Source organism: Galeopterus variegatus, unplaced genomic scaffold, assembly GCF_000696425.1.
Source record: "Galeopterus variegatus unplaced genomic scaffold, G_variegatus-3.0.2 Scaffold3766, whole genome shotgun sequence".
NCBI classification, from domain to species: Eukaryota; Metazoa; Chordata; class Mammalia; order Dermoptera; family Cynocephalidae; genus Galeopterus; species Galeopterus variegatus.
Window position 1 is genome coordinate 162,503 of NW_007729877.1, and position 15,008 is coordinate 177,510.

At 46.1% G+C, this 15,008-nt stretch overlaps 1 protein-coding gene across 2 annotated transcripts in view; it reads right to left on the reverse strand.

The window, feature by feature from the left end:
* The window catches only part of LOC103601514 (myoferlin), a 63,681-nt gene that overhangs the window by 13,702 nt on the left and 34,971 nt on the right, over window positions 1-15,008 (reverse strand). For both annotated transcript variants that reach the window (XM_008585937.1, XM_008585936.1), the window contains 7 exons: window positions 13,162-13,260; window positions 11,538-11,663; window positions 9,458-9,613; window positions 8,868-8,959; window positions 5,105-5,275; window positions 4,097-4,245; window positions 1,665-1,804 (listed from right to left, as the gene is read on the reverse strand). In XM_008585937.1, the coding sequence (XP_008584159.1) occupies window positions 1,665-1,804; window positions 4,097-4,245; window positions 5,105-5,275; window positions 8,868-8,959; window positions 9,458-9,613; window positions 11,538-11,663; window positions 13,162-13,260 (933 nt within the window). The remainder of the gene's footprint in view (window positions 1-1,664; window positions 1,805-4,096; window positions 4,246-5,104; window positions 5,276-8,867; window positions 8,960-9,457; window positions 9,614-11,537; window positions 11,664-13,161; window positions 13,261-15,008) is intronic.

Below are 15,008 nucleotides of genomic sequence, written 5' to 3' on the forward strand. Positions count from 1 at the left end.
ATCTCATTTAGGCCACCCACTTCCCATACTCACCCAGGGGTCTCTGACTACTGTATGTGCCCACCTGTATCATGGTCTAAGTCACACACACACATTCTCTTACAAGGGCTTAAATTTGAGTCCTTCACCCTCTACCAGTTTCCAAGCTGTCATTCCATTCGTCATCACATTGCCTACTTGATATCAGTCCCATTTTTGTGACACTTAAAAGTTTTTCCATTTACCTCAAGATACAAAATTAAAGCAATGAAAATGGTACTTAACTTTGTAAAAGAAAAACTTACAACATGGCACATTTAAAGGAAGGACTCAAACAATGACATAACTGTTCCCAAAAGGTGAGGATTCCCTGCCATTGGCTCGCTAGTTCCACATTCTCTTACAAGGGCTTAAATTTGAGTCCTTCACCCTCTACCAGTTTCCAAGCTGCCATTCCATTCGTCATCACATTGCCTACTTGATATCAGTCCCATTTTTGTGACACTTAAAAGTTTTTCCACTTACCTCAAGATACAAAATTAAAGCAATGAAAATGGTATTTAACTTTGTAAAAGAAAAACTTACAACATGGCACATTCAAAGGAAGGATTCAAACAATGACATAACTGTTCCCAAAAGGTGAGGATTCCCTGCCATTGGCTCGCTAGTTCCCACCACCCAGTGAGAGGCTCACAGGAAGGGGAGGGAAAGGAGAAAAAGGTTCTTTGGTGGAAGGAAGAAGAAAAAGAAAAGGAAGAAATGGAAATGTGGAACAGAATAAAAAGCAAGAAATGACTGACAGAATAATCTAGAAATCCCAGGCCACTTCTGGCACTCTTTAGCAATAAGATTGCCCATAGTTTTGCTGTGTCAGAAATATTTGCATCCATTAGATTAATATTTCCTAAATTGTGATCTCCTAGCCACCTTTATCAGAACCCCTCTAGGAACTTATTAAAATTCAGATTCCTTCCCCACCCCAGACCTATTGGATCCAAATCTCTGCAGACACAGCCTGAAAATCTTCACTATGACAAGCTTCCACGTGGATTATTTTGTCACTGGCCATGTCTCACTTTGCTTCTCTGGAAACTGCTCCCTGTCCTTTAGCAACTGACCCTCCCCATCACAATCCATATGGTCCCTGTGACCTGCCATCTTGTGTATTGTGGCCCCGCTTCCCTGGCTCTTCAGTCTCAGATGACACCTCTTCCCCAAGCTGGGCCACACCCAGTCACTTTCCCATACTCTGCCCTCCTAGCTACAGCTGAGTGACCTGGGAGTAGGCAACTGAGCCAAGTTGGGTTAACAAACCCCTATAGGTCTGGAAGTAGATGGGTCTACATTATAACACAAAAATACACAGGAACTGTCCATGATATTCAGACTTATAGGAAGGTGATCACAGCAAGAGAGCAGATGAAATAGACTCATAGAGAGAAACAGAGATAAGAGACAGAAGACACACTGGTTCAAGTTTGTTCTGAGTCATAACCAATCTCCTGTCTGGAGTTAGTGAGTTTCCTAAAAATTCTCACAATAAATACCCTTTGGGATGAAACTAATTTTAGTTTCTTGCGTATCTAAAAGTATTCAAACAAGATAAAAGAGGCAAATCTGTGTCAGCTATTGCCACTGAATTTGGGGTATGGCTGATGGGTCTCAAAGGAGGGGAGCCCCTTTACCTGGGAGATGTTGGGCTGGAAGGTGCTGTGCAAAGTCCTCGTTTCTACATGCTCAGGGACCAGGCCCTGAGTCCTGAGGATGTGAAGGGCAAGACGCTCTTCAAGGGCCCCAAGGTGCTGGTGCAGGATTTTGTTGGCTTCTGGAATGGAAAGCAGCATTGAAACAGGGATGGGCCTTCAGGAAGAGTTCAGCCAGACTGCCCTAAGCTGCTTGCAGCTGTTCACCCCAGACTTTGCAAGAGTGGACAGGCAGTGACAATGTGTACACTGACTTGTGAAAGAATAGTTGATAGAAATAGCTCCTGACCAGGGGCTCTGCCCCACCAGACTCATACTCAACCTGTGAACTGCCAGTAGCAAAGGGACCAGAGCACACCAGAACGGGTAAGTGGGAGCAGTCTGTGTTTACTTTCATGGCAAAGGCTCACAGCTAGCCTCTGTTACCCAGCCTCCCTTGCAGTTAGATGTGGCCACACGACCAAGTTCAGCTAGAATATAACACCTCTGGATCTATCCATAAATCCCTCCCATGTAGGATCCTCGATGCACCTTTCTCTTCTGGATGCAGCAGAGAACAGCAACCTTAGACACGTGAGATGAAGATGGAAGACCCTGAGTCCATGAAGAAGTGCTTGGAAGACAACCACCCACATGGAGGAATAACTACTTTGAATTAATGAGAAATAAACTTCAATTGAGTTAGGTCAGTGAAATTTGGAAGTTCAATTGGAACAGAAGCTAAAATCAGTGTGGCATTCTAAAAACATGGCCCCCAAATTCTCTAGCACTTCTCCCATAGTGAGGTGGGATCTGTGTCCTTTCCCTTTGAATCTGGAGACATTCAAACACTAACATGTCAAGAAAGGAGGCTGTGTGACTTCTGAGGCTAGGCATAAAAAGCCACGCAGCTCCTGCCTGGTTCCCTGGGGACACTCACTCTGGGGGAAGCCATCTGTCTTGTAAGGAGTCTGAGGTGCCCAGAGACTGCCCTGCCAAACAGGCCTGTGCAGGTGCTCTGGTCGTCAACCCCAGCCAAGCTGCAGATGACAGCAGCCCCAGCTGTCATTGAACTGCTACTACATGAAAGACCTCAAGCCAGAACTGCTCGGCTAAGTCCTTCCTGAATTCCTGACCCACAAAACTGTGAGCAAAACAACATGGTTGTTTCCAGTTGCTAAGTTTTGGGGTGACTTATTATGCAACAATAGTTACTCGGATAATCCCCATAATTGATGCAGCTTTTCCGGGGGTATTGTTTGATTATTTGAGGGTGCCCTTAATCACTAGACCATGTTGCTTCCCAGTTTATTCCCAATCACTTTTTTTTTTTCCTTTTTGTCTTTTTTCGTGTCCGGCAATGGATCGCAACCCTCAGTCCACTAGACCATGTTGCTTCCCAGTTTATTCCCAATCACTTTTTTTTTTTTCCTTTTTGTCTTTTTTCGTGTCCGGCAATGGATCGCAACCCTCAGTGTCGTGCCCGTACCGGACCGGGACCGGCAACGGGATCGCAACCCTCGGTGTTGCTCCCACACCTCGCTCAGCCAGTGAGCGGGAACCGGTTTGTATGTGGGATCCGAACCCTCGGCGGGAGCGCCACCGTGCTCCCAAGCGGCGCACTGTAGCAGTGCGCCACCGGGCCGGCCCCCCAATCACTTTTGCAAGTTCACATGTTAACAGCAGCATCAACATTTCTTAAATATCTAATCATCCCTTATTTTGACTAAGTCCTCTTTAAAATGGAAAGATAAAACACAGTTTCTTACAATGTCAAGAGTCAAGTTAGGATCAGGAAGAACTTTCACTGCTGTGTGTCTCTGCTTATCTCTCCCTGGATATCCCATGCTCCCTTCAAGGTCAGCCCCATCACCTCCCCCTACAAAATGCAGAACATACCACAGCTCTCATACTCTGAAGCTTGTTTCAGTCTTTGTCACAGTGTGGCTAGGTTGATGTGTCAGGATGGCTTGTATTATAAGTTATTTCTTAGGAAAGAACAAGACCCCCAGCTTCGACATGAACCAGATGGGAACTTAGCAGGCTCTTTGAACCAACCCCCAGCATCCCTGAGGCTTCTCAGTAAAGGGCTTAAATAAATGATGGGATAAATTTGGAAGAGAAATTCTTGCACTATCATCTGAGCATTTTTGAGCTAATTATGCATTACACGGAAATTAGTTAATTACTAGGAATTTGTGTTCAAAGCTTAACGGCTATGACCTAAAAAGGGCAAAGTGAAACATAAGCTACTTTGACACTTGACGAGACAGCAAAGCTCTACTATAACGTGGCTTCTGTTAGATAGAGTCATGTGTGCAGAGTCTCATAAGGTATAATTAAGGTGACTCTGTGCACCCTGTTCCCCAAAACCCGGCAACATAAATGGGTTATTATACTTTGTACCAGCTTACAATCCACAGCCATGTGCTCACCAAATTCATCCAAACTGTAGTCTCGTCCTCCATATCTGATTCTACTTCCATCTTCGGAAAGGATGGGTGGTGGGAAGCCTTTGAATCTGGCTACATTTTGAAGCAACTGTGTTGGTCTCAATTGATCTCGCCAGGTATTTATTCCAGAACTGTGAATAACATCACATGCCCTGGAGTTACTGCAGGGCCCACGGGTTTTTCATGGATCCACACACACACTCATGCACTTTCAGACGCTCCCATATAATGGGAGCAGGGAATGTGCTCTACACTTTGACTTTTGCCTAAAATCCACGTTATTTTGGCCTCAGCCAATGGATTTGATTGATTGTTTGCCTTCAGTTTTCTCCTCTATAAAAATGGGAGTTTGACTGAGATCACCATAGTCATAACAGGCAAGCTTGTAAACTAAAAATTGAAAGCTGTATCTCATTAGATACTGTAGGAAGACACTGTATAGCAATCAGGGGACGTGGGACATCACAGAATTGATCAACTAAGGGGGTGGCCAGGAAATTCTTGCCGACAAACATTGCAGCCCCTCAGTTCCTGACATCCAGAAGTGGGGCTCAAAGAGGGGGAGAGAGGAGACTGGTTCTCCAAGCGCTGCCAGCTGTGCCATCCCCACAGGGCACTGCACTGCTCCAGTGGCCCCCGTTTTACACAGACCACAATGTGAATTCGGCAGTGCGGTGGCCCTGATTCTTCCTAAGATAATCCTATTATTAAAAATGGGACTTAACTGACTGAAAGAAGCAGTGGCTCAGTGAGGAAAGGCACCGGGTAGCTTCCTTAAGTACTCACGTCAGATGCAGCAAACTGCCCACACTTATGGCCAAAGCAGCAGTGCGGTGGCCCTGATTCTGCCTAAGATAATCCTATTATTAAAAATGGGACTTAACTGACTGAAAGAAGCAGTGGCTCAGTGAGGAAAGGCATCGGGTAGCTTCCTTAAGTACTCACGTCAGATGCAGCAAACTGCCCACACTTATGGCCAAAGCAACTTACACACAGTACTGCTCAGGTATGCCGCAGTGGGACCCAAACCGGGAAAGGAATCGGTTTTCCAAATCAATAATTGTTTCTCCCACTTTTTCATCACGCGTAAAAGTGTCATAATCGTAGACAGAAATTTTCAGGTCTTTTTCTTGAGGTAAGTAGCAACACAGTTCGTACATTCTAGATAAATAAATGCACAGTTAGAATCTCCATAATCCGTCCAGGTGACTCGCAAACCCAGGGCTCCCTGTAAAGAATTTCCAGGTGGTGCCTACCTATGGCTTTTGGGGGAGAACATCTGACTAGGATAACCAGGGAGGGTGGTAGTGGGTGGGAGTACTCGATAAATGGTACGTACTGGTAATAAGAACAATAAGAGAATGCATACTTGCTCTGGAGAAGAGCATGGACTTTAAATGCCTAGATTCAAATCCCAGCTCTCTTGCTTACCAGCTGTGGAACTCTAGGCCAGTTACTTAACCTGTGCTCAGTGTTCTCATCTGTAAAATGGTGATAGTAATACCTACCATCTAGTGTTATAGTGTCTAGGGTCAAGTAGAGAAATGTTTAGAAAGCATTTGACCTAAGTGTATTGATCAAACCCCAATATGATAATAATAGTAATGTATAATATTATTAATTTTATTATCATCACATGCCTATTAACTGGGTCACCCTACTAAGCGTCTCTACCCAGCTGGCAGGTTAGAAAGACACAAACACCTGGATTACAGCCCCCATATGTGCCCCCATGATGTTCCTTCCTTTGCCTCAGAGACCACTACCCCATGGAACAGGTTTGATTCACCCCACAAGAGCACAGGGGAGGGATGTGAGTGGAATTCACCAACATGGTGTGATGTGCAGGGTGCTTAGCAGGGGGACCCCGCCCCATCCAGGCCCTCTGAGTCTGCCACTGGCTTTGGCTCTTTAAGGCTTTTCCACAGAATCCACATTAGAATGCAAACACTTCTGAGATAAAGACAAATGATCAAACAGTACTTTTGCAGGGAGGTGAGCAATGTGGTCCAGAGGGTACAAAACTGTACAACATAAGCTCTGATGGGTGGGGGTTTGGTTCTGTATTTACACTGTCCACAGAGGCACTGGTTCTACAGTACGTGCTCAATAAATTTTGTTGAAGGAAAAACTGTGACAGGCCTCCTGTCTCCCAGTGCCTCCTCCCCTTCTCATGGCACGCTGGTGTGTGGACTGGTTCCTGCCCAGGGAGCCAAGAATGCTAATTCGTTTGAGTGTCAATGGGGCTCTGGAGAAAAGCTTCCAGGATGTCTCCCTGACAAATCCTAGAGCAACTTCTCCAGACTGCAGCAGAGGCCTGCAGAAGGCAGGCAGTCACATGAGAAAAGGTGCCTGAATCATGATCACACATGTGCTCCGTACCACATGTAATGCATACATCGCACTTCTAGTACTGGAACCCAAGGGACAGGGAATACTCATATGTGTCCCTTGAGAAAAGAATTCTTTGGTCAAACAAGTTTGAGAATCACTTCTTTTGGAGTTCCTCTGGACAAACTAATGATTCTGAGAAGTCCTGCAATTATCATTTTTAACTCAGGTGTCTTGGTTTGACTAAGGAATATTTTTTTCAACCTTGGAACATCAATTAATATCTTCTGGAAGACACTGATATTCTTTTGCATGTGATCTGGAGAATGCCATGATGTAACAAGAATATGCTGAAGCATGGCTGAGCACCTAGGAAAGGTTGCCCCTTCCTGAATTCCCGTCCCAGAGTCCCCAAAGAGTTTCTGCTGGGAACAAAGCAACCCCCTGAGACTGAAGCCATGGGCTGGAGCCATCTGAGGGGTGGCAGAGCTGGCGTTTCCCTAGCTCCACCCTGCTGGATGGGGGACGTCTGCCACCCGCCAGACAGCCACTGGCTGAGCAGAGCCTGACAGCATCATTTCCTCCCGAGGTGGCTGCAAGCAAGGTTTTCCTGCCACCTCATCAAGCTCATGCTTGGCTCCTCGGAGACGAGCGATGCAGACAGGGCCGCCTTTCTCGCCTCAAAGCTGGCTTTCCCTGCTTCCCGGCTCCCTCCTTCCTGCCCCACGTGCCTTTTCCTGTCTAGACCTCAGGGCTGGATCAGCAGAAGAAAAGGAAAATGATCATGTTGGGGAGCCAGAGGATTGCTTCCAGTGCCTGGTCCCGGCACATGGCCCGGGGCGCGCGGCACAGAGGGTGTGCGTGTGTGCGGGTGTGTGTGTGCGTGTGTGTGTGGGGGTGCGGGTGTGGGTGCAGGTGTGTGTGTGTGTGTGCGGGGGTGCGTGTGTGTGTGCAGGGGTGTGGGTGTGTGTGCATGTTGGGGGAGTGCGGGGATACGCATGTGGGTGCAGGTGTGTGTGCGTGCGGGTATTGTGTGTGTGTGTGTGTGTGCAGGCATGTGGGTGTGCATGTGTGCGTGCAGGTGTGTGGGTGTGTGTGCCGGCATGCGGGTGTGTGAGGCAGAAGGAGCGTACAAGGGCACAAACCAGCAAACATGAGAAGAAAAGAAGCACATGGTCGAGATGATAAAGCCGGGAATTAAAATGCAGGCCACATGGCAAACAAGCACACTGTTCTCCCACTCAGCAGGGTTTTAGGAAAATGACACGTTTTCACAAATGCTTTGTACAATGAACGCTTTTCTACAGGTGATGGCTTTACCACGAAGACGAAGCATTACCAAGGGGCTTGGAGTCTGGAATTTCCACCTAAATCTCGGTTCCATCACTTTCCAGCTCCGTCGAGGGAGCCCTGGGAGCCCCAATCTCCTCGCCTGTGAAGCGGGGCTGCTGATCCCTGCCTGCTCAGCTCGGAAGTTTGAGGAGATGAAAATCAGACAAGGCAGCAGCCAAGAGTACAGTGTTGAAGCCACGCGGACACTGAAGTCAGATGGCCTAGGGTCCAATCCTGACTCTGTCTTTTAACAGCTGGGTACATTAGGCAGTGAGTCGCCCTGTGCCTCAGTTTCCTCTCTTGTAAAATGGGGACAATAATAGCACCTCAGAGTTGTGAGGTTTTTGAGATATTTTATAGAAATGGCTCAGCATAGTGCCTGCACGCAGTAAATGCTCAGCAAAAACGAGCTCTTATTAAATGTGAAAGCAGCTCATAGCTGAAAAGTGCCAATCCTATTTAGAGATCACGTGGATTTGGTCATTTGAGATGGTTTTGATGAATGCAATATAATAGTCCAGAAATAAGTTCAAAGTTGTAACAATGAGGAAAATAATGCCATTTCAAAAATCTTTGGGAGCAGAAGACAGATGGAGCAGGACATTCTGACCCTATCACTTCCTGCCCCCTCCTCAGTTTTGATAAGAGAGTCAGTAACACATTCACTGGATCAAAATGGTGGAATCCAAAGGTCCCTGAAAACAGAGCCCAAACTGGATTCCAGAAGTGAGAAGAACATTTCACCGTTGAGTGACAGCTAGGTCACTCTTCTTATCCTCTTTGTGTGGAGCCCACAAGCTCATCAGACTCCTGGGTCTTGTCCCACCTCTGTCCCTCTACCCCCAAGGTCTCAGAACAATTCTCTCCTCAGAGAAGCCCATCTCATGACTTACTTACTTTACGGCACTTTTTACTTCTATGAAATTATTTTATTTGTGCATTTATCTGTTTATTACCTGCTCCCCTGACTAGAATAGTTGTCTAGTTCATGATCACAGTTTTGGGGTGTAGGATTGGGCACACATTACATCCTTAATACATATTTCCTGAAGAACTGGACAAGAGAAAAACATTAAAAAGTATCTGTTACCTGCCAAAAACTGGGTTGAGAGTGTTGGGAATGTAGTGGTCTCGGTCTTCAATGACTTTTTTGCCCAGTGTTATTTTTATGTAAGGGTCACACTGTGGGGACAAAACAGAGCAGACGTTATGTCATCACAGGGTACAAATTGAAGTCATTTCTGGGACACATTCAGGTCGCCTCCATACCCACTCCCAACTTATGACGAGGTGGCTGCCATGGCACGCGTGTGCCTGGTGAGGTCTGAGCAGCACTCCCCCTTTGGTGGCACGCAGGCAGCCTGCCTCTAGAGAAGTAGAGTGGGTGACGTGGTGGTAGTCGGGGGAGTCCTGGCTCTGCTCCTGCCTGCCGTGTGACCTGAGCAAATCTCGCCCCGGGTCACATCTGTAAAATGAGAAGGATGAACCAGAGGACCTTAAGCCCCTGCAAACTCTTAGATAAATCCCCATCCGGACAATCCTCCTGATTACACTGTTGTGATAGAGTATCTTTCCCTTAGTGAGATAACAGACGCCCAGAAAGAAAGAACATGACAATTATTGTGGCTGATGACTGTAATTATCTTGCTACAGGAGAAGGCCCCACACCCAAACTCTTACCAGGCCATTGTTGTCCTGGGGCTGGAGCTCTAAGCCTCGAACAATGTAAATCCTAACCGTGCATTCCTGCGGGACGCTGTCAGGTAATTCCCGAAACTGCCTGGGAGGGGCCGGCACACTGGGGTCATCTGACAGGGGGTAGATCCGAAAGGAGCCCTAGGAGAGAGACACACAGATGGACTCACAGGGCCCAGGGTGACCTGGGCAGCGCCCTCCTTTCCCGGGACACTTGGGGACAGCCACAGGGGCTGTGGGGTTGGGTGACGGAGGGCTGCCTTTTGTGAAAGACACAACATACATTGTACTCTGCCTATTTCCTGTAGGGAGAATGAAATGACCATAAAGTAAATATTTGAGAGATCCCGGGCAGCAGGGAGGGCAGGGCAGAGGCAGGGAAACCAGAAGTGATAACCTGGGCAAGCGGTGGAGGTGGTTTGGGCCAGTGTGGCATGGTGAGGAGAAAATCCTGCACTTACCACGAAGATAGGAATAAACACGACTATTTATTAAACCTGAAGAAGTACTAGGGATGACTTCCTTTTTCAGCATCACCCCCTCCCACTCCCAGGCAAACTCCTGTTCATCCTTCAGGTCTCAGCTGACAGGTGTCACTTCATCCAGGAAACCTTCCTGACTACCCTGGGTTGGGTGTGTCTCCCGCATGCCCTCCTCTAACCCTGCACCCACCCGTCATGGCACTGACCTCTGTGTTGAGATGGTCTATGTATTGTCTACAGCCTTCCCTGACTACCCTGGGTTGGGTGTGTCTCCCGCATGCCCTCCTCTAACCCAGCACCCACCCGTCATGGCACTGACCTCTGTGTTGAGATGGTCTATGTATTGTCTACAGCCTTCCCTAGACCGTGAACTTCCTGGGGGTGGGGGAGGCTTAGGTTTTATTTATCACCCCATCTTCAGGGCCTCACGTGGGGCTGGTGCATAGTGGGGGCACAGAAATGTTTTTTGAATGAGTGAGCCAGCTTAAGTGCAGGGGGAAGCACTGAAGTTGGATTCAGAAGACGTGGGTCTTAGTTCTAGCTATCTTCATTCGGTAAAGCAGCATGAAGTAAGCACCTACTATGTGTCAAGTATTGGGGATCCAAAAATGAACTCATGGAATACAGTCTGGCACGGGGATATTAAATAGGGTTGACTCTCATGTCATCTTTGATTACTTGGTGGGAGGTGGTAATGAGGAGGATTTGAGATTCCTTGTAGGATATAATCCTCTGGTCCATCAGCAATGTCGGCTATTGGCCAAGGATGAAGAAGTAGCAACCTATCTGCCATGGCTTTGCCAAGTGTGATTGGAGGGAGAGGCCATCATAAAAGTAGATACCTACAATGTGAAAGGTGCTTTCATAGCGGTGTGAACCCAGACCTGTGGGAGCCTGAGCCGGAGTGAGTCACGCTGCCTGCAGCAGCCAGGGAGCACTTGACAAAGAGTGTGACATTTGAGCTGGCATTTAAAGGATGAGTAGGACTTTGTCTGACCACAAAGAAGGAAGGAAGGGCATCCAGGGAAGGAAGAAGAGCCTGTCCCAAGGCTCTGTGTTGTGAGAGGACAAGGTGTGGTTGGGGCTTGGGAGAGCTTCTCCTGGGCAGGAGGGAGGGGATGTGAGAGGGAGTGGTGGCAGGGGGACACGTAGCTTGTGAAAGGCAGCTCTGCCTTTGGAAGGAGTTGAGACTTGATCCTGCAGAAACCCAAGCAATGTCTTTAAGCAGTCAGATGGACTGGTGGGAGGAGAGAGGTGGCAAGGACAGTGAGTTGGGAAGTTGTCACAATGAGGCTGCTGAAAGTCTGGGAGGGGCAGCGGGATGGGGAGGAGGAACTGGAGCTCGGAGAGGCTGAATCTACAGGATTCAAGACCGGTTGACAGGAACAGGGAGAAAGAAAGATACTGAGAATGGCTTTGAACATCTGGTTCTCCCCACTGAAGTTTTCCTTGTCAGCACCTTCTAGCATCCTTCAGAGGCCGGAGGACATGTCTCTGCCCCAGAGGTTGATTGTCCACTATCCTAGGTCTATAAAGAAAATAAAGGTGGATTTTAACAGGACAAACACGCACGTTTTACTCACCTTGAACTCTCCTACCACAGAAGGGTCTTCATTCTCGTCTGATTTGCCTCGGTACAATTTGAAAGTATCTGAGAAGTCTGTCAGGCCCTCGAATTCTGTTACATCCTCTAGTTCACAATCATATATCTGAAAACCATCAACAGATTCTTAATTTCTCATTAAAATGCCAATGGAGTCTAAAATCAAAAAGACTGACATAGCAAATGGGCAGGAGGATGTGCATGGAGCAACCGGAACTCTCATATTGCTGGTGGGAGTGTAGAGTGATACAACTATTTTGGAAAGTGTCTGGCAGTTTCTCATGGTGTTAAATATCCACCTATTCTGTGATCCAGAAATTTCATTCCTAGGCATCTACTGAAGAGAAATGGAAGACATGTCCACATGGTATAAGAGTGGTCACGGCAGCTTCATCCTCAGGAGAATGAATTAACAAATTGTAGTATATCCACACAATGGAATACTACTCAGCAATAAAAAGGAATAAACTACTGATACACACAACTTATAATATGTGGCTAAAGAAGCCAGACACACACGGAATACGTGCTGTGTGAGTCCATTTACATGGAGTATAACAACAGGCAAAACCAATCTATGACGACAGAAATCAGATCAGTTGCTTCTGGGAGGGCTGAGGGTTGTGGGGAATTGACTGGAAAGAGGCTTGAAGGAACTTCCCGTGGTGATGGAGGTGTTCTTTGGCTTGTCTTGGGTGGTGGTTTACACAGAGGTATACAATTAACACAACTTAATAAATGGATCATTTTATAAAACGTAAAGTATACCTTGATAAAAAACTATAAGAGGAGAGAGGAAGGATGAGGAGAGAAGGAAGGAAGGAAAGAGGGAGAGAGAATAGACTGTGAGACTGATCCATCAGCCCAGTTTGATCAGTTTTAAAATTAGTGGTTTTTACATGCTGGTGTTCTTAAACTGACCTGAGATGTTATGACTATAACATGGAAGGATGTGAGTTTTTGATGGGAAAATTTATTTTAATAACTAGATATTTCTCATTTTAAAGTTTTTTCCTCCTATACATTGTTCTGAAAACTTAAGTATTTGTTTCTACAGGAGTGCATTACAGGCTGAACCACTGAATCAAGAATTGGAAAACTCAGACCATCAACAGAAAGATCACAGAGAGCCCGTCCTGCCTAGCTCAATAGCTTGTCTTCTTCCTGAATACATGTGCCTGTGGTTGTGATTTTTTGCTGCATATTTCAGCAAGTAAATCTGATCCCTGTTCAGAGGACAGAATGAAGCATGTTGACATCTCATGTTGTTCTGCAAAGAGCACCAGGGTTTCCAGGTCTCCCTGAGTTAAACTGGACAATTGTTGGCCTACTTAGTGTGGTGCCAACCCATTCCCAACCACCTGCCAGATGCCCTCAAGCCCCAAAGTGGCAGCCACTAACCATAATTCAACAGCCGTCCTCAAGCCCCTGGAATCTTGGTAAAGCCAAAACCCATTTGGAAAGGGCTCTCCGGGAGGCCAGATGTCCTCCCGGTCCCTCCCCAACAGCACCCACCACGGGACCTTTTAGTCTTCTTAGTTCTGTCTGTGACCAGTTTTAAAGGAAGTTGATTCCCCCACCCACAGCAGCATGTGTCCAGGTACCTTGAGTTTGGAATAGCCTTTCTGAATATATTGTCCACATTTTTCATGTTCCCCCGAGGAAGCATAAAATTTACTCCACCAGTCAACGATTTCTTCCTCCTGAAGACACGTCAAAATGGAAAAATCTTTAGTGATGACCTGGATTTCCAATCTATGCAGGAAAATTCATGTGTAACAAGGTAAGAGCAATAGGTACTTCTGACCCTGTAACAGGTGAGATTATATGACTTTTGTTCATATGCACAATGGACAAAGCATTCATGGTTCTTCTGCTCAGAAGCTGGAGCTGAAATGACTGTCCTTGGCCAATGAAATGTGTTTGCTTCTAATGTCCACAGCTATACTAGATGGTTTTCTTACATCCTATAGACACCATCTATTAATTGGTCTGTTTTTATTTTTTTATCCTATTGACTTATTATTTACATATACAAATAAATTAAGTTAAAACCTCCAACCTATGTTTTCTTTTTTTTTTTTTTTCCTTTTTGTCTTTTTTCGTGTCCGGCAACGGATCGCAACCCTCAGTGTCGCACCCGTACCGGACCGGGACCGGCAACGGGATCGCAACCCTCGGTGCCGCGCCCGCACCTCGCTCAGCCAGTGAGCGGGAACCGGTCTGTATGTGGGATCTGAGCCCTCGGCAGGAGCGCCGCCGCGCTTCCCAAGCGGCGCACTGTAGCGGTGCGCCACCGGGCCGGCCCCCAACCTATGTTTTCTAGTATCTTATTTCCTTAGCCCTTTTAGCCAGCAATGCATTGTAGTACAAAGCTCACTAAGCTAAGAGTTGGAAAAACTGGTTCTAATTCAAGTTCCATCCTTTATGTTACAAGCCATATCCTTATGTCACAAGCCATACCAGCTTGGGCATGTTCTTTATCATCTCTTGTCATCAATTTCTTCATCCACTGAATGGGATAATAACACTACCTGCCTCCATGTATCTCAGAGGGTTGTTCTGGAAATCAAATAAGGTCACTAAGAGAAAAAGCTTTGAAAACCATAAAATGTGAACCAAAAGTAGGGAGGCATTATGGTTCTTTAGACCAGTAGCTCCCAAACTCTCCTTGGAGATTCTGATTCAATCAGGCTGGGATGAGCCTGGCCGTCCAGTATGTTTTCAAAAGTTCCCCGGGTGATTCTGATGTGTAACCACTGTTGAGAACCTCTGGTTTTGATGGGTCTTTCTTAGTTGGGCGGAAGGGACAGTGTATCGGAGTCACATGTGGCATGTTTTCAAACTACAGAAGTCCTCCCACTCAGATTTATACAAGAATAGATCCTCATCAGACTCAGCCATTATTTATTTTAAATCTACTTTGGAAATAGTGATGTTGCCAAAAATACAGTGTGACTTGCGATATAGCCTCCTATTCAGTCTGGGGGGGAAGAAGAGAAACAAGAAAAGCTATTTCTCATTTGTGTTATATACACATATATATGCATGTATATATACACACACACATGCATATTTATATATATATAGTTGTCCCTCAGTATCTGTGGGGGATTGGTTCCAGGAATTCTGCAGATACCAAAATCCCCAGATGCTCAAGTCCCTGAAATAAAATGATACAGCATTTGCACATAACCTATGCACATCCTCCCGTATACTTTAGATCATCACTAAATTACTTATAATACCCAATACAATGTAAATGCTATGCAAATAGCTACTATACTGTATTGTTTTCTTATTTGTATTAATTTTAATTTTAATTTTTTTCAGATATTTTCAGTCTGCAGTTGGTTGGATGTGGAACCCTTGAATATGGAAGGCCGACTATATGAGAGACCTTCAAAAAGTTCACAGAAAGATTTGTATTATCTTTTGATTCTATTTTTCC